This window comes from Python bivittatus, unplaced genomic scaffold (genome assembly GCF_059951505.1).
Source record: "Python bivittatus isolate LINGU-HERP-01145 unplaced genomic scaffold, Pbiv_v1 ctg000980_np1212, whole genome shotgun sequence".
NCBI lineage: Eukaryota > Metazoa > Chordata > Lepidosauria > Squamata > Pythonidae > Python > Python bivittatus.
This window is the reverse complement of record NW_028277125.1, coordinates 40,218,614-40,244,126: the sequence shown is the minus strand read 5'-3', so window position 1 is coordinate 40,244,126 and position 25,513 is coordinate 40,218,614. Positions and strand designations below refer to the sequence as shown.

At 34.9% G+C, this 25,513-nt stretch overlaps 1 protein-coding gene across 8 annotated transcripts in view; it reads left to right on the top strand.

The window, feature by feature from the left end:
• Window positions 1-25,513, top strand: part of STAG1 (STAG1 cohesin complex component) — a 205,397-nt gene that overhangs the window by 133,634 nt on the left and 46,250 nt on the right. For all 8 annotated transcript variants that reach the window (XM_088132685.1, XM_088132686.1, XM_088132684.1 and 5 more), the window contains 8 exons: window positions 637-788; window positions 7,163-7,236; window positions 7,851-7,974; window positions 10,269-10,367; window positions 13,706-13,785; window positions 17,821-17,928; window positions 21,187-21,301; window positions 23,245-23,362. In XM_088132685.1, coding sequence (XP_087988811.1) covers window positions 637-788; window positions 7,163-7,236; window positions 7,851-7,974; window positions 10,269-10,367; window positions 13,706-13,785; window positions 17,821-17,928; window positions 21,187-21,301; window positions 23,245-23,362 — 870 coding nt within the window. The remainder of the gene's footprint in view (window positions 1-636; window positions 789-7,162; window positions 7,237-7,850; window positions 7,975-10,268; window positions 10,368-13,705; window positions 13,786-17,820; window positions 17,929-21,186; window positions 21,302-23,244; window positions 23,363-25,513) is intronic.

Here is a 25,513-nt window from a genome sequence, read left to right as displayed (position 1 = left end):
ATAAGCCAGGATTGATGTTATTTATCTTCACTCGGACTTCCACAGACAGTGGGTAAATAAACCAGAGAACTGCAGTGTTCTAATATTATTATGGAATTTGGGGGGGGGAGGTTTTCTCTTGACTGTTGATTTATATACTGTTGTGAGTAAGACGTAATTACATAGATTCTGGCTGATTGTTATATGCAAAGTAGCACCCATATTTTACTTCAAAGCAAGTAGATCAGAAACTTCTGCTTCTAGTTAGTATAAAGCAAATAATTGTTTCAAAAATGTAACTTGATTTGGTTTTGCTTTGTGGGCAAATCATGGTTTGAACAAATTTGCCACATTTGGATGTACCACTAAACTGGTTTACCACTAAACCAATGTGTCCAATCTCTTCCCTTCATCTTGGAGAGATCAGCATGCATACCCATAGACCATGACATCTTGTCTCCGTAACTGGAGATATGATATTATAAAGTACAAAATACATCTAGCTCTAGTTATTTGATAATACTGTACCCTGAATGTAATATTTAGGGCAAGGAAGAGAAGAGAATATATTCCAATCCTGGGTTTTTTAAAAAAAGAAAATTAAATTATTTTAGGCATGGAAAATAACTTATTTTTGTTTGTGTGCATTTTTCCTAGCTATGAAGCTTATGACTGCTCTTGTGAATGTTGCCTTAAACCTGAGTATTCATCAGGATAATACACAAAGACAGTATGAAGCTGAGAGAAACAAAATGATTGGTAAAAGAGCTAATGAAAGACTGGAGCTGCTCCTTCAGAAACGGAAAGAGGTAAAATCACTGTTCCAAGTGATTGTCATTTATTTCACCTTTCAGAAAGCAGTTCAGAAAGGATACAAATTCATAGTTATTGATATCTTTACAGTTCAGACCAGCAGGCACCAAAGTATGGGGCTGCAATTGATTTTTGCATATAAACTTTTCCTTTAGTATAAAAATGAACTTGAATAAGCTTTCAAGTAGCATTAAAATAAATGATTCTTGCATCATTCTGTATCAGTTAATACTTAACAGAAATACTGCATTTGTTTTGCAGTGAATAAGAATTAAAAGGTAATTCCATCCTTGCAGTTAGATGTTCCAAAGCCTCATGATTATAAGTTATTAATAACTTAGATTTTAAATAGACAGATAAACACTCGTCTATACAATGTTACTACTTTAAAATAAAATCTTACTTATTGATTCAGCATAATTAGGGTGAGACATTGCTTTGCAATGCAATGCAATTTCTTTCAATTTGGTTAGTTGAGGGAGGAATTTCTTTCTTTCTTTCTTTCTTTCTTTCTTTCTTTCTTTCTTTCTTTCTTTCTTTCTTTCTTTCTTTCTTTCTTTCTTTCTTTCTTTCTTTCTTTCTTTCTTTCTTTCTTTCTTTCTTTCTTTCTTTCTTTCTTTCTTTCTTTCTTTCTTTCTTTATTTATTTCTTTCTTTCTTTCTTTCTTTCTTTCTTTCTTTCTTTCTTTCTTTCTTTCGACTTTGTCAGTGCCCAACTCCAAACTTCCTCTAGGCAGCTTGCAGTATAAAAAACACATGTGCGTACAATAAAAAATGCTGCAAGGAAAATAAACAAAATGGCAAATCCAGACAAGTAACATCAGAACATATGTAACATGACAAACACCTCTAACAAAGGGTTCCATCCACCCTACTCCAAAGCCTGGGAGAACAACCAGGATAAGATACTAATTAATGACAGTTTGTGTGGGTTACCAAAAAATTATCCTCCACCCATTTACATCTTTTGTTAAATATTTTACATGTACAGTACACACCCACACACAAACACACGCACCTAGATCAGGCAAGAGGGAAGGAGGATGCAAGATATTGGAGAGTATTGTTGATTACCTTTGTTCAAATCATTTTTGTCTATATTTTGGCTGGTTCCTTGTGCATAGGATTTCACATACCTATGCTAGACTTTATCATTGGAATGGTCCCCAAAATATTGTTATCCCAAAGCTTTGGGATTGATTCAGTGAGACAGACACACACAATGGAATTGTTAAAGAATCAGTTCACTGCAAATACTCAACACACCCATTACCATTACATCACGATACCCAATGAGTTTACAACCATAGTGCTGACTAGTTTTCTTTCAGGTATTGCACAGTGTCATTTGAATGACATTGATGGAATGCAGGATTGTATCAAACACAGCCATTTGAGTGATGTTGTGGAATGCAAGATTTAACGGAAATGGACCTATACTGAGCATTCCAGATATAATTATGCTAGAATAGGGCAAATGTGTTTCCAGAAATTAATTGTTTTGCCAAAATTTCTAGGCAACAGATAATTTTCCAACTATCAATCTATCAATCATTCAACTGACAAGCACTATAATGATGTAATTGGGTAAGATCTATGGTCCCTTTTCCCATTTGAGATTTCACCCCAGTATTTAACTCTATCCAATATTGTCTTTAGTTTCTTGCCAAAAACTGAAAGAAGAACATGTAGGCATTGGTGATTACTTGCTGAATTTCAGTGTCCCTACTGGGAGTTCCAGGGCCACAAAAAAGAAGTTTGGGTCCCCATGCCAGTGGAGTGTTTTCTATTCTGTCGTATATGGAAGAAATAATAGGACGATTTTGTGTAATCTGGAATAAAGAATTGTATGAAATGGAAGGTATAATCCTTAATCTGTAAATTTAACAGAAAAAGCATTGTATCTATCATCTAGAAAATTCCAGTTTCATAATCTACATGTGCAATGGAAGGCAAGTTCAACAACAATATCATAAAATGCTATTAAAACTTCAGATAACACTTGACTCTTAGTGTAGCTTTATTATAAAACACTATATACAAAATAATGCATATTAACTTTTTTCCTATTTTTGGTAGATTAAACTAAAGCTGTTGATCTTTATTTTCTGTAGTGAAATATAATTACATTTTCTTTAAAATAGTATTTAGTTAAAATTTTAATAAACTTGGTATTTTATACTCTTGAATCTTAAATTTTATTTGAAAATTTAAAATTATTTTAAAAGGAAGGGGTAAGAAGCCATTATTTAAAAATTATAGTTTTGGTTCACTGTCTTAGATTTCTTACTGGGATGGGTGGGGAATGGAGCGAGTGATGGATGCAGGCAGAAAAAAAATACGTAGGTAGCCGGAAAAGAGTAGGGAAAAGAGGGGAGAAGTAAACACTCTTGTCTTCTCTTTTGTTTCACTTTCTATTTGTAATATCAAGCCTCATGATAAGCAAGGATTCTTACTTTGAAACAGAGAGAAAGTTGCCCCAAGAAAAACAATCCCTTTTGCCAAAAAAAAAAGAAAAAAGGCAAGAAGATTATCTTTACAGCATATAGGCTTGTATAGTTGTATGAGGGGCCTTCGCAATAGTCTGTTTTTGCATATGAGGTGACCACACAGCAAAGACTCACATTTTAGAAAGGGGAGATTCCTTTTAAGATGACCCAACTTTAAAGCCTCTTCCTGAATTATGCAGTGTACACACAATATCCAGTCTTATTTTTTTCAAATGTGCTTCTTTGAGGAAGTCAGCTGAAAATCAGAAGCATCAGGCTTTTAAAACAGTATTTCTTTCTCTAAAGGAGTTTACCTGTGCTTGAATTATTTTTGAGATTTCTGAGGTAAGATAGTAAAGAAAAGGGGTTCACATTTGAATATGTTCCAACTTAATTTGTACTTCATATAAATAATGTGCAAATCTGAAAGAAGTTGTGTTTTTATATTTGTCCAGATATTGTATATCTAATACAAAAGCAAATAAAAATATGTTTGGGAAAATTGTTTAGAAAAAAGTGTGTCTCAGGGAGCTCTAAACAGCATTGAGCTGTTTCTGTGATAGCCATGGAATTCGTTTCAGAGGTTAAGTGAACAGTTTTACTCACAAAGTATATTGCAAAATGTTCCTACAGCCTTCAGTTGTTCTTTTATGTCACTAATTGCAGTAAGCATTTACTGTTCAGTTCACAGTTCACATAAAGCTAACACAGTGATGAAATTTGCTGTCATCACTGTTAAAGTAGGCTCTTACAAGAACGGTAGCCTGAAACCAGAACAGTAGCCTGAAACCAGTCAGATTTTGTCTGAGCCTTCCACTGTTTTCCATTTTGTTTGTCATTCGCCTTTTTCCATTGTCAAATACTCATGTTATCAAGGTTATGAATTGGTCCAATGCAATGGGGAATGCATGGGAGTAATTGTGCTACTGGCCTGATTCTTCTCCAAATTCCAGATTACAATTTTCACACTAGGAAGATTGCTGACCAAAATAATCAGGAAAATTCCCCCAAACATAGAGGAATATCTGGTAACATAAACCTACTGGACAATTTTAATAGGTCTCCATCCTTGCAGATTAGAGAAACTAATTATAATGATGTTGTGTTCCGTATATATGTGGGACCATCTTAGATTTTTCCCTCAGGCATGCATATGTTATCCTATTTCTACTCTAAATATTGAGTCAACTATAATCTATCAGAGCTTCTGGGTGAGGAATGGCAAACTAAGATGTCTCCGAAGGAGCGGAGATTACAACTGGAGCTAAGATCGAAGGACCGGCAAGTAGACCGGTCCCATGGAATGTCTCCGGATAAGGAGAGGACAGCAGATCACCCATTTACATTCTAGATGGCTGCTCCTCATGAGGAGACCGCAGGATGCGGTTTCCCGCGAGGTTGAGCACCAGGAGACTAAGGGAACCATCATGCTCTCAACAGAGTTTACTAACCTCACTTTCTAATCACATTTGGAAATTACCCATTTAACTACTTTAAGGATATTAGAGATCTTCAGAACAACTAGTATGAAAAGCTATCTGGTGAGTTTATTTTGATTCTTGAATAAAAGAAAGATTAATTATAAGCTTAAGAACTTAAAGAATTAGTAATAATTATTTATCATATTTATATAGCCGCCCATCTCACATAAGGTGACTCTGGGCAGCATACAACAATTAAAAAAATAAATACATAAAAACAGCTACATATAAAAAACAGTAAAAACACACAAAACAGGAGGGGATAAATCAATAAGGGAGCCATTGTAAAATCTCCCCAGTCCCCTGGGAACCCCAGGCCTGATTGCATAGCCAGGTCTTGAGGGACTTACGGAATGTTAAGAGGGATGGAGCTAATCTCACTTCCGGGGGAGAAGATTCCACAAGGCAGGCACCACAGCAGAGAAGGCCTGCCTCCTGGGACCCGCCAAATGTAATTCTCTAGCAGACTGGATCCGCAGTATGCCTTCTCTGCCAGATCTGATGGAACAGGCAGATGTAATCGGGGAGAGGCAGTCCCTCAGGTAACCCAGTCCCATGCCATGAAGGGCTTTAAAGGTCAAAACCAGCACCTTGAATTGGACCCGGAAGCAAACTGGCAACCAGTGCAGCTTGCGAAGCAGAGGTGTAATGTGTACTGCTCTGGGGGCACACGTAACTGCCCGCACCGCTGCATTTTGCACCAGCTGAAGCTTCCGGATACTCTTCAGGAGCAGCCCCATGTAGAGCTCATTACAGAAATCCAAACGGGAGGTGACCAGGGCATAAGTGACAGTGATTAGGTCCCTCTGATCTAGGAATGGGCACAACTGGCGCACAACACGAAGCTGTGCAAAGGCCCTCCTAGCCACAACTTCCACCTGCTCTTCGAGCAGGAGTCGTGAGTCCAGGAGGACCCCCAGATTGTGCACAGGGTCTGTCTAGGGCAGTGCAACCCCATTCAGTACCAAAGATGGCATAACTCTAGCATCAGAAGGCCCCAGAACCCACAGCCACTCAGTCTTGCCAGGGTTCAGTTGAAGCCTGTTGTTCCCCATCCAGACCCTACCCTAATAAATGGCAAAAAGCTAAATAAGAATTTGATTTAAGAAAATTGTAAACAAATTAAGGGACCAGACAAACTTGGAATAATGGAATATTAAGACTTTTGCTATAAGATTTTGGAAATAATTATACAAACTAATTTGTTTAGTCTATCCTAAATCATAACAGAAATTTGAGACTTTATGATTTCAGAAATTGAACACTAGAGGGGACTAAAGATTCCAGGCAGAAAGGGAAAAAGAAAAAAAAAGTGAAGAGCCTGCCTCTTGTGTTTGGTCAGTATTGGAATTGCAAAATGACAGAAAACACTATGACATTTCAAATGCTTCAGGAGATCTTTGAAGAATGGGGTCAAAAAATAGCAGCTTCAATCTCAGCAATGATGTTTGATGTGAAAGAGAACATCTTGGAAGGTTTATAAGATAAAGAGATGAAACGACGTTGCCTGATGTAGAAATATCAGAACGTAAAGAATTTGTAGAAATATTGGAAAATTAAAAAATTATGGACAGAGAAAACAATTAGAGTGGAAATACAAATGACAAGCCAAGAAATTGACTTGGATAAGGACTTTTTACTGGACTTACAAAAGAAGTTGGTTAAAGCCTTGAAGAAACCTTCAAGGTGGGAAAAAGAAAAAATTGAAGAGAGATTAAATCCTATGATAGCATCTGAATCAACTAAAGATTAAGGTTGTTAGAAGCAAAATGAAGGAGTACAAGTTGGTTTGTTTGATCAAGGATAAAATAAGACATGTATGTATAAATCTGGCACCCCTTTCTGGACTTTTTGCTGATACCAATACTGAAATGTTAATGATTTATGGATTTGTGTTGGATAAGAGATGGGTTATGGGAGGAAGAGATACTTGCATATAGCTTTACAGGGGCTGATGAATTATTAAGTTTGTTTGTGCTTGTTGTGATGAAGATTGGAAGTTACTTTTTAAAATATTTTTTTTCTTTACTTTTTTCCTTTTTCTTTCTGTACAACTTTTATTATTATTTTTTCCTTACTCTCTCTTCTTCCTGAGTTCAGCTTGTATTTTCTTTTAATGTTGTTATTAAAAATTTCAATAAAATTATTTTTTAAAAAAGGGTTTTTTTAAAATTACTGAGTTATATATAATTAGGGCTACAGCTGTTATAGCAGCCATTAAAAAAGAGACTATAGCTGTGATATTTAGGTGATGAATATTAGGAAGTATTTCATGTTTATTGTTAGTCTTGATTATGAGTAATGATAACTGCGTTGACATGCCCCAGGGTGGTGTCTTATATACTATATGTGTTTAAATAAAAGAATTAAATAAAAGTAGTCATATTTAATTGTATTTCAGTTGCAAGAAAATCAGGATGAAATTGAAAATATGATGAATTCCATTTTCAAGGGAATATTTGTCCATAGATATCGGTAAGTGAGGAAAAAGACATTGTGAGACCTAGATAATGGTCAAAAACAATATTTTTTCACTGGCCTGCTTAAAATTTAAGAAATAGATGGAATAAAACCTCCAAGAATTGACATATTATGAGAATCTGTGTAGTAAAATGTTTAAATTGTTGGGTTATGGCTAGTAAGACCCAGCTTCAAATCCACCTATTGCCATGGAAACCTCATGAGTGGCTTTGGGCCAATCATTTCCTTTTAGCCCAACCCACTTCACAGAGGTGCTGTTGTGGAGAAAATTTGAGCAGGGAGTGCTGTGTACATATCTTGAACTCCTGCAACTGCAGGCTATGGAGACTGAGTTATTCTAAAAACTTCATGGAAAATATGGACTTTGAAAAAATAAAAATTGGGCCTCACATGGGACTTATGGACTGCCTACTGTGCATTCAGGGAAAGGATGCAGGTGCCTTATAGAACTGTAAATTCTGCATTCCTGTATGTTCTAAATCACCTATATGAAATAATTCTGATTTCAAACCATCCTCACTGATTAGCATTAGGGACAACAAAGGACAAATGGCAGTATCATTTAAAGGAGTAAAATGCTAAGAAAATTTCACCATTGTTTTTTATAGTGATGCTATTGCTGAGATTAGAGCTGTTTGTATTGAAGAAATTGGAGTGTGGATGAAAATGTACAGTGATGCCTTCCTGAATGATAGTTATTTAAAATATGTTGGTTGGACACTTCATGACAGAGTAAGTGCTGCATTGCTGTAAAATATGCTATTTTTCTTTTTGATTCAAAAGAGAATCTTATTTTCTCATACTTTTTCAAGCTTTGTTACATTTAACAGTTAAGCTATATTCTATCAAATCCATTGGGTTCATTTATATATAAGCATTATTGATGATCTTATGTCTGCTGCCACTCTTCCATCTGCTTTTCTTTTTCTTTATTTGATATAAGGAAACATATCTTCGTACATTTGAAATAATGCATTTTGTGTATATGTATTCACCCTATTCAAACAAAGTACAGTAGTACCTCAGGTTACGAATTTAATCCGTTCCGTGACTCTGGTCGCAACCCGATTTGTTTGCAACCCGAAGCAAATTTTCCCATAAGGTTCAATGTAATTACCGTTAATCCGTTCCGGTGTCCGCGGACCACGCGTCAAGGGTGGAAAAACGGCCGCGGACTACACGGCAGGGCAGAAAAATGGCCACGGACCGCGCGGCAGGGCGGAAAAACGGCCGCAGACCACATGGTGTGGGTGGAAAAACAGCCGCAGACCACGCGGCGTGGGCGGAGAAACGGCCGTGGACCGTGTGGCAGGGCAGAAAAACGGCCGCAGACCATGTGGCACGGGCGGAAAAACGGCCGCAGACCATGTGGCACGGGCGGAAAAACGGCCGCAGACCACGTGGCACGGGCGGAAAATGGCTGCGGACCACGTGGCACAGGCGGAAAATGGCCGCGGACCACGTGTCACGGCGGAAAATGGCCGCGGATCCAGTTCGTACCCTGAGGCAGAGTTCGCAAACCGAGGTAAATTTTTGCGGCCGGAGCTGGTCGCAACCCGAAAAGTTTGTAAGCAGAGGCATTCGTAACCTGAGGTACCACTGTTGCTAGGCTAAAAGGACTAGGTTATTCCTGTCTGTAGTTAGCAGTGTGCTACAACAGTCCTTTATATCTTGTATGATACATTGAAACAAAAAAAAAAATTGTCAGTACAATTCATTTTTTTATTTTTATAGCTCATTCTCTGAAAAATACGTCATACTCTCTTGACAGAACTTGAATGACATTTTTCCTTTAGATTATTAGCACTGTTCTGAAAACCTGACAATGTTGCTCCATGCTCAGGTTATTTATAGATAGTTAGTCCTTCAACTTTTAAGAACAACGTCCTAAACCTTAACTGGCAGACAATTTGGGCTGTACTAGCTGTGTCTGTCAAATCACTTTTCCTGTAGGGTTCAGATCTTCACCTTTCTGAATAGGAAAGTATGAAAATTACAAATATTGATAATCTTGCCACTTATCATGCAATCAGCCAGGAAACTATTTGGAAAGTTATATTGCTACCTCTCTATCCCTATCACTTATCTGTATCACTTTAAAATGATAATTAGCAGATGTCAGCTGACAGTTATGCAGGGAAAATTGTGTTCAAAGGTTTACCTGTTTATACTGAAATATGAAGATTTGGAAGCCAGTGTGAGTGAGGACAAAATATTCTCTGAATCCCAGCCAGAATTGTTACTGGTGATGTTGTTATTATTTTGGCTGGAATTTGAAGGATATTATTATTACTCTTTCTTAAAATCCTTAAAATATAAGATTTAGAGTCAACATTCAGTAGAGATTTTTCTATTTTTGCATATTTTTCTATTTTGTATTGTGGCTGCAAGAACGTAATTTTAGAGTGCATCAACAAATGCAACTTTCAAATAACAGGATGTAATAGTTCCCATTTTTTAAATGATCATGTGCTGAGCAAAGGGATGGATTTGATGGCATAAATGGCCTTCCAACTGTGGTTCTATGTGAATATGGCATTTCAGGAAATTTTTTCCAGCAGTGATGTTAGTAATGCTGCTTGAAGGAAGTATTAGTTCAGGATGGTAAGACTTTAAATTGGTATATGATACCCAAGCTGTTAAAATGACTTTTCTGGGTAGTTCTAAACAAGGCACTTCCACTCTTATGCCATGGTAGATTTCTTCTTATAATTATTATTTGAGTAGTCTGTGTCCTATTTTATAATTCTCAGTGCAGCTGGAGTTATATATTGTATTATCTAGGTTTTGGAGGGATAAATGTGTATATACGTGCACACACACATGCACTCTACCACTCTAAAGGCTAGATGTGATCTACTGTCGCAAGTCATTCCAAAAATATAATGGAACAGAAACTAATAAATATAAAAATGATAATTTTGTACCATAAAATATTACATAAATTGAATTGTTAAAAATGCTGATACGTGCTTTTCTTCTGCATTTTATTATACTCAGTAAATTCTAATATGTTTTTAATTTAGCAAGGTGAAGTGAGGTTGAAGTGTCTGAAAGCTTTGCAGAGTTTGTATACCAACAGAGAATTGTTCCCCAAATTGGAGCTATTTACAAATAGATTTAAGGTAAGGATAACATTTGTAAAGTGTATAAAAGTTAACCTTAAAGTTAAGTGATCATTCTGATTGCTGAGAAGAGCATGTTTTGAGCAGCATATGGCAGTTAATCTTTTAAATCTGAAGCAACTTTTTGTGACAGATATGTGGCATAATGTGCTATGCTGCAAATGTGGAATATGTTTTCTTTGAGAGAATGTATTTGATACATTGAATTTCTAGAGCTTATGAACCATATAACTGATACTCAGTGATCAAATGTACACATGTGAATTGCTCTGCCTAATGACAGAAAGTTAAACTCTAACTGGCTTTGCTGGAAGTATCCAGGCACAAGTTTGAGAAATTTAATCAGTAGTTCTGTAGAACATGTGATCAGTTGAGATTTTGATTTCTTTAAATGTTTTTGTCCTGTTTTGGTTTTTGCCCTGTCACTTGTCTCATCTCTTACCTTTTCTTTATTTGTTTGCTTTTGTCATTTCCTCTCACAAGAAACCATTTACAATATGTGAAGCTACCTTCAGAACACTTCCCCTCTTCCACTTATAATCTTAGTGCAACACTTTTGATTTCCACCATACTGTAATGGAACTGTAATGTTCCTCACTGCATGACAGCTTCTTTTCTTTGAATGGCTGTCATGCAGCTAGGCATATCATTTAAATGACCCAATCAGATGGGTAGAGATTGACTTTGCACTGAATCATTGGCCACTGAATATGCATCCCTCATGGAATTGAATTCCTTAATCATTATCCGTGCAGTCAGAAACTGCCTGTTTACCTGGATCATTTACTGATTAATCCTATTTATTTTTAATATTCTATATCCCATTCATGTATGTACTTCCCACTATGTAGTGATCCAGAATACTTGGGTGCTTTCCTCTCCATCCAATAGGACACGAGTCTCTTTACTAGGAGAAACAGTTGGCTTAGACAGTGGGATTGGACTAGGAGGAATCTCCGACTTCTTCTGTAGAGCCAATCTTTCTCCTGCTTCTTCAGTAAATGGATGGAGGTTTCTGGGTCTTCTCCATTATGCAGGTTAGACCACAGTTTTAAATGTAAACATTACCCTCACCAAATAAACTTTTTCCGTGAGTAGCTCCCATGCAACTGGGTATAACATTTAAATGAGTCAGCCATCTGCAAAAGGGTTGATTTGCACTGAGCCATTAAATCAACCCCTTCTCAGAGAATTGTGCTGATTCTTTTATTTGAACTTGTGGAGACAGGACCCTCTCCTTAAGTAATTGAATGGATTAATCCTATGTAAACATTCATAATCTATATCCCACTGATTTATGAATTTCTGCCCTCTAATGATTCAGGACCATGAGAATTTATAAACTCATACTTGCTTTGAGTATGGGAAAAAAGTCACCTGTTCCATAGCAAGAAGTTTCATTTTAGCAAATTTTGGAAGAGTCCTGGTACAACCTAATATTATTTCCATAGTAGGACTAAATTAGCATTACTGCAAACTTCTGCCACACTCATCACTTGTTTCAGATGTGGCTTAAACACCACCTACTATTTTTTCTCCTACTTGTTTATTTCTGGAGTTTTAACTATATTGCCTAGTGAAAAAATCTTGGCAACCTGGAAGCTTGTGGAAAATTTTGTAAACTTGTGGTGGCCTAATAAAAGTGTAGTCTTTTTTTTTTTTTTGTAGCTAATATGCCACATGCACACAAATACAAATATATACACACAGAGAGACAAACATCTATATCTACTTATGCTCCACTGATAATGCTTTTCTTTATTAATTCTGAAGAGGAAATAGTAGTAGTTATTACATGTCTTATAAAAATGGATAGTTTAGTTTACCAAGTCTATAATATGTTTTGTGTAATCTTCTCTTTTGAAATAAAAACAGTTTGGTATTGATTTAATTCAGGTAAGATGGACATGCAGCGCAACCTACTAATCTGTATAGAAGTTCAAAATAAATTTTTGGGTGGAGTTGCATTCGTGTTACCCCAAACTATGGAAATAACAGAATTGGTTCCCAAAAGTGCTTTCATCAGCTTTGGTTGATTCACTAGTTATACCCAGACTAGACTGCACTTTGGTCATTATAACCTTTTTATATTTAAAGTACTGTGACGCAAAGTGAACGGCTATCTTGTTCAAAAGCACAGCTCTTTACTTTTAAAGCACTAAGACTGTGTTGTTTAAATCTAGCTACAACTGAAACTGTTTAGCCCAAAGAGTTCCTGTTCATATATTTGCCAAGGAGATCTGTGATATGTGCAAGCTTAAGGGGCAGAGACTTGCTATGAACCAATAGCTACAAAAAGTCTTTTTATCTATTTTTAAATTGACCTTAGAAGACACAGAAATTCCAATTAACTTTTGATTGATGTGGGATTATATTCTAAATTTACATACAGAGATTTTAACTGCTCACTTTATTTGTATTAAAAAATAGTTTAAGGTTAAACTTATAGCTTATGTGTATGTATTTCTGTTTTATAATTTATTTCCTTTCAGAAGGTTTTGGCTTTCTAAAAGTGGTATAAAATTATAATATTAGTACTACAATGTGTATCTCACATCTACCACAACAGCAGTATATATAGGAATTAATTAAAAATCAACACAATCAAAAGTAAGGATATGAAATGTAGGAAAATACAGTTTTGAGTTAATGAAACATTGACATCATACAGTACGGTGTTTTGTAGCATACATTGGTGCACTGATGGTACCAACTTATATATCTATTTTCCTGGGATTGTGTGGCAACTATGTGAGCCCAGGAAAAGATGTAGTTTATTTAAGGAGGTACCCACAGGTGTGGCATGTACACACTGACAATAGCTCCAAAGTATCATTTCAGGCTTGGATCTAAAGCACTATACATCCACAATTGAAACCTAGTGTAATGTAATCTGTATTAATTTAGTTATTAAAATTAAAAGGCCAACTTAAATGTGACCTGACAATATTTCTAAAACATATTTGTAGAGAAAATATATCCTGTGTAATTATTAGACAAGGGGCTCTTCACCTTTTGCTAGATCATTTTCTAAAAAGCAGACAACAGGTTTATAGGATATCTTGTAAGGCATTTATTTTTAAATAATCTCATATTGAAGTACCTAGTAGCATACACCTTTGGTTATGTGAACACTGCCTATGATGCTTGTCTATTTATATTTCTTTTACAGTATATAAGATTTTTTTAGCATTATTTCATGTAACATGATATTACATTTCCTGCATTGCTTTGGAAGAAGTAACTTGTCACATGCAATAAATAGATGGGTTGCTTATTAAAAATGTGTTTTATGATTCCAGTTTCTTCTGGAAACATGTTACATTCTATCATTTCAGGATCGCATTGTATCAATGACACTTGATAAAGAATATGATGTTGCTGTAGAAGCCATTCGATTAGTCACGCTAATACTTCAGTGAGTATGTTTTAAGGTAGTAGAATTTCCATTCAGCAGTAATATTTTATGCTAATAATGCATTCTCTTTCCTGTGACCAAAGATAGTTTGCTGCTTTATTTATACACTGATGTACTCCTTGAATTAGATTTGTACTATACTGTTTTTTTCTATTTTATTTACTATATTTGCTCATTTATTAAAAGCCATCAGTAACATATACTGTAGGAATGCTCAACCATAAGATCAGTTACATCTTAAACTCTTTAAAATCTTTACAAAATCTGGGATTACAGTTGCTCTTCCAATTTTGGCATCCTTGTCCAACTCCATTTTGGTTGAAGCTTCCCAAAAGACATGCATTAGTCACACATACACACATGCCAGTAGATTGCTGCAACACGCTCACAAGGGGCTGCCTTTGAAGACCATCTGGAATCTGCAGCTGGTCAAAAATGCAGTGACTTGAGCAGTGCCTGCCCCCTGGAACACCATACCCTGACATTAAGTTGGCCTTGACCCTGCCTGCCTTTTGTAAAGCATTGAAGATCTGGATGTGCTCCAGGGCCTGGGGGTTGGGAGGTTAGAAGGCCCATTGAGAGGTTTTTGTTAATTGTTTTGTCTGGGTTTACCTTTGGCACAACAGGTATGAATAATGCACCTCTAATGAAATAAAAAGGCTGCACAGGTGTAGATGAACTTTTGGACAACATACTCCATATGTGCTTTTCATTTACCAGTAGCATGAAACACTACTCCTTAAATACTGTAAGATTTTGACTTGTTCAGTCAGGTGCTTATTCAGTTGCCAAGAATGAATTTTAGGATGTTTAGCAAATACTAAAACCTTAGTTTTGCATAATTAATGTTGAGTACTTCTGCCCTACAGTGTACAGCTAAAGTGCGCGAAGCTTGCTTTAGACCAGTTGGTGTCTGAGATAACAGCATTGCAATAATAATAATAATAATAATAATAATAATAATAATAATACTTATATGCTGCCCAACTCTCAATGATTCTGGGTGACTCACAACAATAAAAGAAATTACAATAAAATCAATAAAAAGTAAAGATAGAAGATAAAAGATGGCAAGCATGACAGACAGATGGAATTAAGCGAGGGGTCTCACTCCCACACCAAAGGCCTGGTCTGTCCTTCTGCTTTGGAAGGTGGTGAGCTTGATTATTGATCTTGGTCACAATACAGATTGAACAGTACTGCCACCAAGATGCGTCCTTGCCTAACGCTTCTGCTGACAAGAATGTTTTTCATGTAATGGAGCTTCATACTGCACCTAACTTTTAAACTAGAGTTCTCATAGTGTTTGTTTATATAAGCAGAAGCCTGTCTACAGTAGAATTCTTAAGTTTACCCTGTAATGTATGCCTAGAGATAAGTTCAAAAGCAAATCTGAAATCAATAAAAGCTACAAGTAGTACAGATCCTGCCCTAAAAGTATATTTTTTACTAGATGCTACAGAATAAGAGTGTGATCTAAGACTGAGCATCTAACTCTAGAACCTGCTTGCTTGTTTTCTGATTCAACCCACTCTGAGAGTTTGTTGTACAAATGCTTAGTGTGCAATTTGTTTCTTATGCTAAGAAGGCTATTGGGTTACCTTTTTTTAAGATTGAAACTAGCAGAGCTATACCCCACTTCTTTGGAATCAGTGCCTTACTGTCTATAAATGTAAATAGGGAGACAGGATAAGGGTCCATCAATCTAGATTGTTCTGAATAACTTCAATAGTGATAAAGTAATTGCCCGGGGCTTTGCCATTCTTAATTTGTTTAATATATATTAAACAATTAATAAGATATATTATTTCTGAGCCTGTTACAGGAGCCACTGTGGAAACAGTCTCATGTTAAACTCTAGGTCAAGCTCAACTGGATTTTCTTGCAAATATAATGCCCTAAAATGATCCTCTCACCCTGAAGCTGTTGTAAAGAAAGAAGAGAAACAAAGGCTAGTAGTGAGGAAGGGGGTGGGAGTGGAGGAGGGAGTGTTGTCAGGTGTCAAAACAAACCTGAATTCTTAGACTAGGAAGGCAAAATTGGGTGATATATGAAGAGATCATCTTTATATTTTTTAAAGCAGTGACTAATTCCTTCCTAATCTCATGGCATTCTTAATTAAACTAAGATTGTGCGAAGCCCCTAGTATTTACATTTTTACACTCATTTAGTTGGGTAGTACTGATTGGAGAAGCTAAGTCAGTTTATTGTACTTCGACATAATAGTGTCTCCAGGCCACTCTTCGAGTATAGTAAATCAAATTTGGGGGCTACCTCAGACATAAATGTTTAGTAACTCTGCTATACTGCCCACTTTATCCATTTTGGGCCTTTATCCATGTTTTCGTTAGATACGGGTTTAAGTTCCAAGAAAGCATCATCAAAAGCTTTTAACACTAATATGTTAACAAACTGATCACTATCAGGCAAGCTGTCAATCTAAAATTTAGTAGGAACATGCACAGATTTCCTGGGCACTCACAATCTTGTCCAAATAAAGAAAATAGGGGAAATTATGGTGTTCTTAGTAGATTTTGATGACTGTATTTTAAGTTTATTCAAATTTAGGAAAGAATTCATGAAGTAGATTTTTCATTTCAGAGTATGTTGGGATTTCTTTAAGTGTTGTAAATACTGAGGAACTAATCTACTACTATAAAACTGAATACATTTCCTTATTCTCTGTATAAGGAATGCACCATGCTAAAGGTGCATTCCTTATACAGAGAATAAAACAACTATTGGAAATAATATTTTCCAATATTTGTGAAATAGAATCATATAAATGAAAATGTATTTAATGGATCCCCATCAGCTTTTTACACACTGTTCATACTTTAGAGATAAGTGTTAAAATAAAATTAGTTTTTCAGGGACCAAACAAGCATAATAAAAGTATTTGCTATGATTTCTGTACATCAGTTCATACAATTTTCAGTTTCATACAATATGCCCCAGGTTCCATGCTAGTTTTGTTCATTCATGGATGTTCATCTCTAGATAAGCTTAAGGCATGTTTTATATTGGTAACACACACCACAGATACAAATTGTATGTTCTCTTAAATTAAATATTTTAGTTACAAGATATATATTGATCTCATATGATCTATGCTTTTAGTCTTTCTTGTCAGAGATACATTTACTTTCTGGATTCATTGGATACTTCTAGTTAAATTGCATACAATATAGTATACAGAATGTTCTCTTCATAGAACAATATTTATTTAGGAAAGCGAACACAGGTTCTGTTTGTTAAAAAAAAAAAATACTCCAAGATACTCTGGATCCAGACAATGCTCGAGCAGAGTTCAGTTCATGGAAATAATGCACCTTAATGCATGCTCCAAAAAAGGAGTTTTAGATGGACGTGCTTCCTATAAGAGCCCTAAAAATCTCTCCCAAACTGAACAATATGGGAAATAGTCTGAAGGAAACAGTTTGATTTTCATCAAATCAGCTCTTTTTCTTTCCATTAGTGAGAACCTCCACAGGTTTGAATGCTCTTTCATTAACAGAAGGGCACCTTCCATGACCATTTTGGTTTCATGAGCATCTGTAGTTGTATACTTGGATTTACATTGACATAAAATATTATGCTCTCATTTATAATAATTTTTGCTTGGAATATACTTTTGGTGTAATATCAAATTAGATTCCTTTTAGATATATACTTTCTGTTTTATATCTTTTAGCTTTTTTTATTATTATTATGGTTGGTCACACAGTCAGCCAGATGTTAAATATTATTATTACTATTATTATTTAGACTTTTATGTATTTTCTGTGCTTTCTGATTGACTATACCCCACCCTCCTTATGCTGGTCTTTGACCATAATAAAGATTTGATTTGATTGGTGTAATATCCATGGCACATTTCAGTGCCTGATATCATATAAAAACCTGGACTAAAGTCAGTGAATTTTGGATGAGGCCTAGTTTAAGTTTCTCTATACTGTTTATTCTAAGGGTAACTTAACAAAGATGGTAAAGCTGAGTACTTTTCTTGAACCTATGTGTTATTTTTTCATTCAGTGGAAGTGAAGAAGCTTTGTCCAATGAAGACTGTGAGAATGTTTATCATTTGGTATATTCTGCACATCGACCTGTTGCTGTAGCAGCAGGGGAATTCCTTCACAAAAAGTAAGCCTGTATTCACTGTCTGAAAGTTAGTGTCTCGGTGGCTAAACATCAAATCAGCATTTTAAGATTTTTCTTATTTATTGTTTGAACCTTTTTTTTTAAGATTAGTTTTTGTTTGACATGTAGAGATAGAGATGCAATTTATATTGAGATGTTGCTTCATATTAAATAGCTAGTTTGAGCAAGACCCTTCATGTGCACAACTGAACTCCCTTGACTCATTAACAGTCCCAGTGATAGTCCTGAACAGGATTGCCTTGTCTCCGAAGAAGCAAGTCCAGAACTTGGGGGTTGTCCTGGACTCCACCTGAGCCTTATTAATTTAGGTTGTTTACCCTCTTTGGATGGAACGCCAGTTGTGGCCATATCTGGACCATGAGGCTCTGTTGACAGTGACTTATGCCATCATCACTATATGCTGAGATTACTGTAACTTGCTCCATATGTGGCTGCCTTTGAATATAACCTGGAAATTGCAATTGATACAAAATGTGGTTTCCTGGATGTTGATGGGTGGAGCTGCTACTGTAATATAATACAAATATTCCAGCCTTTGCATTGGCTATCTATAGATTTCTAAGACCAATTCAAAGTGTTGGTTAAAAAAAAAAAAGTATTTGCTGCAGGACAACATATGGTTCATTTTTTCCACATGGAATCTCCCCTTGAATCCAGGTAGGGAAGGAATGCTTGAAGTCCTACCCCTACAAAAAATCAAGGAGACCCAGAGACAAGGGCAACCCATCTCTGTGATGGCCCCACACTGTAGAATAGATTGCAGTTAAAGGCACATGTGAGTCCTTCCTCATTGGCTTTCCATAAAGTTGTAAAGACCAATTTGCATAAACAGCCACTTGGTAGCAGTTTTTTGTTACTGTTTTTCTGAAGTTTTATAATTACCAAGCTTCCGTTTTTTGTTTGTGCTGGATTTATGTGATTCATGTTTTAATCCTATTATTGTAAATACTGAATACTTGGGATTTATTAATATGGTTAATATGATTTTCAGCATATGAGCACAAGGAGCACATCTTAAGCGTATCTTTTATGGGATAGAGGAATCATTCTTAAGAAATGTGGCCGCAATTCAGTTAGCATCTAACGGCTTATATTGTGCAACTATTAATTTAATTCATTTATAGATTGCACTTCAGATGTACCAACTTTAACAAAATAGTTACAGTACATTTTAAGCTCAGCCTTCCTTCCCAATCTGTTAAATGTTAATATATATGGCCTGCAACAGAGGGTGATTGTAGTAGCGAATGAAAATTGCTACAAACGCTTTTTGTAGTATATATGTTGTTAAATTAAACTGTTGAATACAGTTTAACAACATTTCTTTTTAAATTCAGTCCCTCTTGATTCTGATAATCTGTGTTACCATTAAATGTGATACAGGTAATATGGAGTTTATCATGCTGCAGATAGTTCCCTATTATATATTTTGTGTAATGTTTGATTGTTTAAATTTTGTATTAATATCCAGTCATCAAAACATTTGTCTATATCGGTCATTTTTCATTTATAAATTGGGAAATTAGATTAGAGTCACAATTAACAGTACTTTCCCCATATGAACAAAACATGAAAATAGGAAAGCAAAGATATAAAATTGATAGAAGAGATATTCATTATCTTGTTACTTATTCATTACTGGTTTTAAAAAAGCATTATGAACTGCTAACAGTTCCACAGCACTTTAATCTTGCATCTTTATCCTACAGATTATGACAAGTGGAATTCTTACTATATGAAATGCTAGTAGTTTAGTCCCAGAATAAAAGACATTACAGGTAGCCCTTGTTTAGTGACCATTCGCAGTTACAATGGTGATGGAAAAGTAACTTTGCAACCAATCCTCTCATTTATGACCTTTGCAGGTCTGTAAAGCAAAGGGAAGCTGAAATAAGATTGTAAGCATGGTTGCAGTTTCACTTAGCAACTGCTTTGCTTAACGACAGAGTTGCCAGTCCCAATTATGGTCACTAAACAAGGACTACCTGTATTTGACTAATCCTATGTGCAACTGCTGTTATGATGTAGTAGTGGTGTGGTTATGGTGATTATCATGATCATAATTGGCAGTAGTATTGAGCCAGTGAATACTGCCTGTTGATGGCTGATACACATTTGTCTATGCACATATGTCTGTGCCCATTTGTCATATTTCATTCATTGATTTGCCTTGTTTTAATTGATAAGAACAACATTCTAATAAAGAACTTTGATAGTTTAGAATGTAAATTGTAAATTACTCTCTGTCACTGCAGATTATTTCAGTATCTAGGGTTTCTCAATTGGGAACATAGTATTATATAGTTCCAGATGTGGTGGTAGTTCAGAAGAAAATTATGTCTAGACCACTACAAAACACTTCCAGTTCTGATGATTAAGTCCAGAAAATACCTCAGTGACCCTAGAATAGTGAGATTGGTATAGCCTGGGGAAGTTCCAGAATGTTCAATTTTAGTATTTTACATTGATAGTCTTTACATTTTGCTGTCACATTTCATATCATTAGAACCCCCACATTTGATAAGATAAACATACACTCAACCTCTTTGCCATAGCATGAACACAAGAATACCCATTGATGATAGACAGGATATTTTGGAATACTGCTTTTCAAAAGGCTGTTGAGAACCGAAAGACAACTAATCCCAAAGACCCTGCTATTTTCCCTTGTATTTTACTTTGAACTTTCCTCTAAAAGAAGGCTTCTGAAAACATAGTCCATAAATTCATCATTCTGATAGACTAAGAGCTCTTAAATCTATCTTCATCTTGATCTTCAGCCCTGATTTTGTTTTATATTTCGTTTTGTAAGATATCATTAAAATATTTGCAACTTCAAACTGGATCACCATTTTAGTGTTCCAGATAGAGTATTTACAAATGACTTTTCAATTTTTCACCAAGCCTTTCTTTCTCCTCTTTGCCACATCTCTTTTATGTTACTTTTTATAAAGACTTCTTTATGGACAATTAGCAGAGCAGCATTAAGATTCTCCATCATATGTAATCTTAACCATAAGTAGCCTTCCACAGTTTAAGTTCCATAAACAAAAAAAGTCTGGTTTGGGTGGTATTTGCATATTCTGTTTATTTGATTGGAGAATAATCTTTAGTTGCTAGTAAATGCCTCCCTTTGGTTTTATTGACTCTAATGAAGAAATACATTTGTTACTAGAGCATTCCATTAAAAAAATGGACAAAAGAAAACATGTTAAAATAAAAGGTACTGTCTTTTTGTAGACTATTCAGTCGGCACGATCCTCAAGCAGAGGAAGCACTAGCCAAGAGGAGAGGACGGAATAGTCCAAATGGGAATCTTATTAGGATGCTGGTTCTTTTCTTTCTTGAAAGTGAGGTAAAATTAACTTATGTTAGGTTATATTTAAAGTGTTCAATTTTAGCAACTTTTTTCAGTTAGTATTATTTTATTTACTGTGGCTAAAGATCTGTTTTCAGGAGAAATAAGGCTTATGGTAAAGTTTCAGTATATTTTGGTCTTCATAATTACTACATGTATTGGAAATCACTAATTTTATTTCATTATTATAAAATACCATCATCGTAAGATTGAAGGAAATGTTCAAAACTACAAGTGAGGATTTTGCCTCTGAATCAGACGGTTTTGAGCTAAAATTTATATTTTTTGGCAAGACTGGTATTAAAGTCACAAATGTTTAATAAACCTTTTTATTTTGCAACTTGGCTCTAAATCTTGCATAATCTTAAGATTGCTTATATTTATAACTTGAAATAAACAAGCTCTTTATAATAAACATATTACAAAATTGAACAGACCACTGAAACATAGTATGTCACTTTTCAGATACCACCTTGTTAATTATAATGCTACTGGGGAAAAAAAACCTCTCTTTGTAAATTAGAACTGTGCCTGTGTGTAAAGGTTATGCAAGATCATGTTAATACAATATAAAAGGCAATAGAGGAAATGATCTTGCTTTAGACTTTTAAAAATCTGTTATTCTTTTTCTAATAAATATGCATGTCCTACTAATTAAAAAGTGACTTTTAAAACTGAGTATGTTTTTCCATTACTTTCTAGAACCTTTTATTATATTCCAATGTGACAAATTCACTTTCTGCTATTACTGTATAATTACACACAAATGTATTCTTTACTGCAGCATCAAATGAATTTTTAGGTATCTGGCTTAAATTTATGCAGTTGGAAAAAATGACAAAATGCTAAATCACAAAGTCATAAATTACAAAGGAAACACATATGAATGTTTTAAGAATTACCTTAGGATAGGATTTCAGCATTGTAATGCAACTGCTAAACAACCTATTCAAAAATATAGTCTTTAATTTGTATTGCAATGAACATTGAAAACAGCTACCACCATTTAAAAAAAAAAAACTTTTTAAGGATTGAAAAATAAGTAGACTAAATGTCATCTGAAAATGGAGTAGTATGTTTTCCAAAACTGAGGCAAACTGAAATTAAAATTATAGTATCAATCTATAAAGAGATGAAGATCAAACTGAACTTGTCAGTAAGCATGAGAATAATAGTTGCTTATCCACTAGCTCCTAAAAATACTAAGATGAAAGAAAAGCACAAGTTAAGCAGTAGTGTTATTCAATTAGAGAAACTCTTTCCACTATTGTATTCAAGATTTTAAGGAGATTTTTAGCAGTAGAAAATGTTAAGCCTGTATATGTATGCATAAGGATACATTGCTATCTCCACTACCCCACAAAGTTTAAGAACTAAAACCTCTAAAAAAACTTTACCCTCAATAATTAGTCTAAGAACTTCAAGAAACAGCCAGAAAAATTAGCAAAAGGTCTTACTTTTACAGTAAATGGTATAGTTATTTTTTAGTAAAGAGAGGTATTATGTTTACGGTAGGCTTTACAAGTCTATAGCTGTGCCCCAGCATCAGAGATGCTATAATCTGCATTCTTTAATCAGGGTATGTCAATCTTTCAAGGCAGTCAAGGTCAGGAAAAGTTAGGAGTCTTGGAATGTATTTTAATGTGGTTAGGGAATAGTAATAGAATCTTGAAAGCCTGTCAAATCCCCTCTCTACTTCAACTTATAACGAATCCAATCAAGACAGAGTTGCTTTAACTTCCTTTTTCACGCTTTCTACCTTTCCAAGACTCAAAAATCTTTTCTGTAACAGCTCAGCATTCCCCCTTCTCTGAATCAAACCCACATTCCTTCACACTGCATTACATATTCTTACATAATGCTGCAAATAATACTGTGCCTATAAGTAGTGTCTGTGAAATTGTCTATTAAGAGTTTTGTTTGTCTGCTTTAATTTTTAGTTACATGAACATGCCGCTTATTTGGTGGACAGTTTATGGGAGAGCTCTCAAGAATTGTTAAAAGACTGGGAATGCATGACAGAATTGCTATTAGAAGAACCTGTCCAAGGTGAAGAAGGTACTCATCAGGTTTATTTATTTGATGAAAACAGTATGGCATTGTCTAATCTCTTCCATTTTAAGGCAGTGAAGTCAAGTGGAATGCTTATTTAAACTGTGTTTCCAGTTTATAATGTTTTACTCCCACTGAAATCAATGATACAAAGTAGTAGGAGTCTTAGTCAGGATCTCGCTTTTTACTTATACCACAATCAAAAGTTATTTATTTATTGCATTCATTTATAAGGCCACCCAACTCAATCAATGTAACTCTGGGCAACGTACAACAAAAATAAACATTAGCAAAAAATAACCATACATTATCTAAAAAAACTCCTCCAGTATATAAAATGGCAAACCAAATGAGTTAATTAAAAGAACCAGAAAGGAATTCCACTTAACTGAACCCAAATATCGGGGGGGAAAGCCAAGTCTTAATGGTTTTTCTAAAGGCAAGCAGCATTGAGGCCCATCATATAATTGGGGTGTGGGAGGGAGAAGAACAGAGGCAACTACCAAAAAGAAACATCTCCTAAGTCATATGATGGCAGTGTTTCAGCAAGGGATCCTGTCTGACTTCCCTATGGAAGCATATGGGGTGGGCAGATATTCTTGGGAGAAGGTGGTCTTGCAAGTAACCTGGTTCTATGCCATGTAATTTTTATTGACAAAAAAATTATACAGAATTAAAAACTAAAGAAACCTAAAGAATTAGGGAAAAAAAGATATGAAAAGATAAAAGAAAAAGTGAGAAACGGTAAAAGTCAAGAAAAGAGAAGAAAAATGAAAAAGAAAAATGTCTAAAGTAGCAAATTCCGGTCTTCTTTGCAGCAGTTACAAACATGATTGTTACTATTTCAACCCTCCCAGATTACATCAACAGTTTATACATTTTAGCAATCACATATTTATCATTTGTATATAATTCCCTTTCAAATTCTGTTACATATTGTTCTATGCCTGGTAACTTTCTCTCCATATTAAACCTCTCCCTTAATTGCACTTATGAAAACTATTGAAAAGTAAATCCTTCCTTAAGATTTCATCTTAAGTTCTCCATTTTTCTGTACTAAAAAGTCTTCATATGTTAACCATTTTTCTTTGTCCTCTGTTTCTTTTCTATAAAATGCTTCTTGACCCAAGTCCAACAAAAGTATTTTCAGGTATAGCCTAGGTTTGTATCTATTCCATATTTGTAATATGGCATTCCTAATATAATTATTCTTAAAATCTACATTTACTTTAACTTTGTCATACCATAAAAAACCATGTCACCCAAACCTCAGGCCATCTTCTTCTAATTCTAACAATCTCTTATTTTTTAATAACAACCATTCCTGCATCCAAACCAAACAGCAGGTAGTAAAATACAATTTAAAATCAGGCAATCACAGTACACCTCTTTTCTTTGCATCTTGGAGAATCTTATGTTTAACCCTTGGTTTCTTCCCCTGCCGTATGAATCTGGATATATCTTTTTACCATTGTTTGAAGGGTATATCATTTCTCAAAACCGGTGTTTTCTGGAATAAAAACATTTTGAGTAACATATCCATTTTTACCATGGAAATTCTTCCCAACAATGATAATTGTAATTTTTCCTATCTTAATAAGCCCTTCTTAATTTCACTCCATACCTTAATCATTTTGAAATAACGTAACAATTCATATTAGTTATAATAATGTCTAAATATTTCACTCTTTTCTCAATCTGAAACCCAGGTTTACAAACAATTCTTTTTGATCTTCCATCTTCATATTCTTTGTCAACATCTTTGTTTTATCCTTATTAATTTAAATCCAGCCAGGACACCAAATTCCCTTAGTTTTTCTATTAGTGTATCTATCCCTTCTAGAGGGTTTTCCAGAATTAAAACCAAATCATTGGCAAATTCCCTTAATTTATACACTTCTTTTTTAACTTTCACTCCAGAAATTCTCTCATCTTATATCTCTGTTCAATACTTCAAGTGCCAGAATAACCATGTAGGGCTTTTTGTCAAGAGAATCCATCCACTATGACTCAGAAGGCATAGGTAGCTTGAGGCAAAGCATTAATAAATGTTGGCATGAGTAAACACATTTTATTATAATTTTCCATTTATTTTGAATGAACCTTTTCATTTAGCTTGAATTAAAACATTAGGGTGCGGTTTCTTTAGTCTCTTAA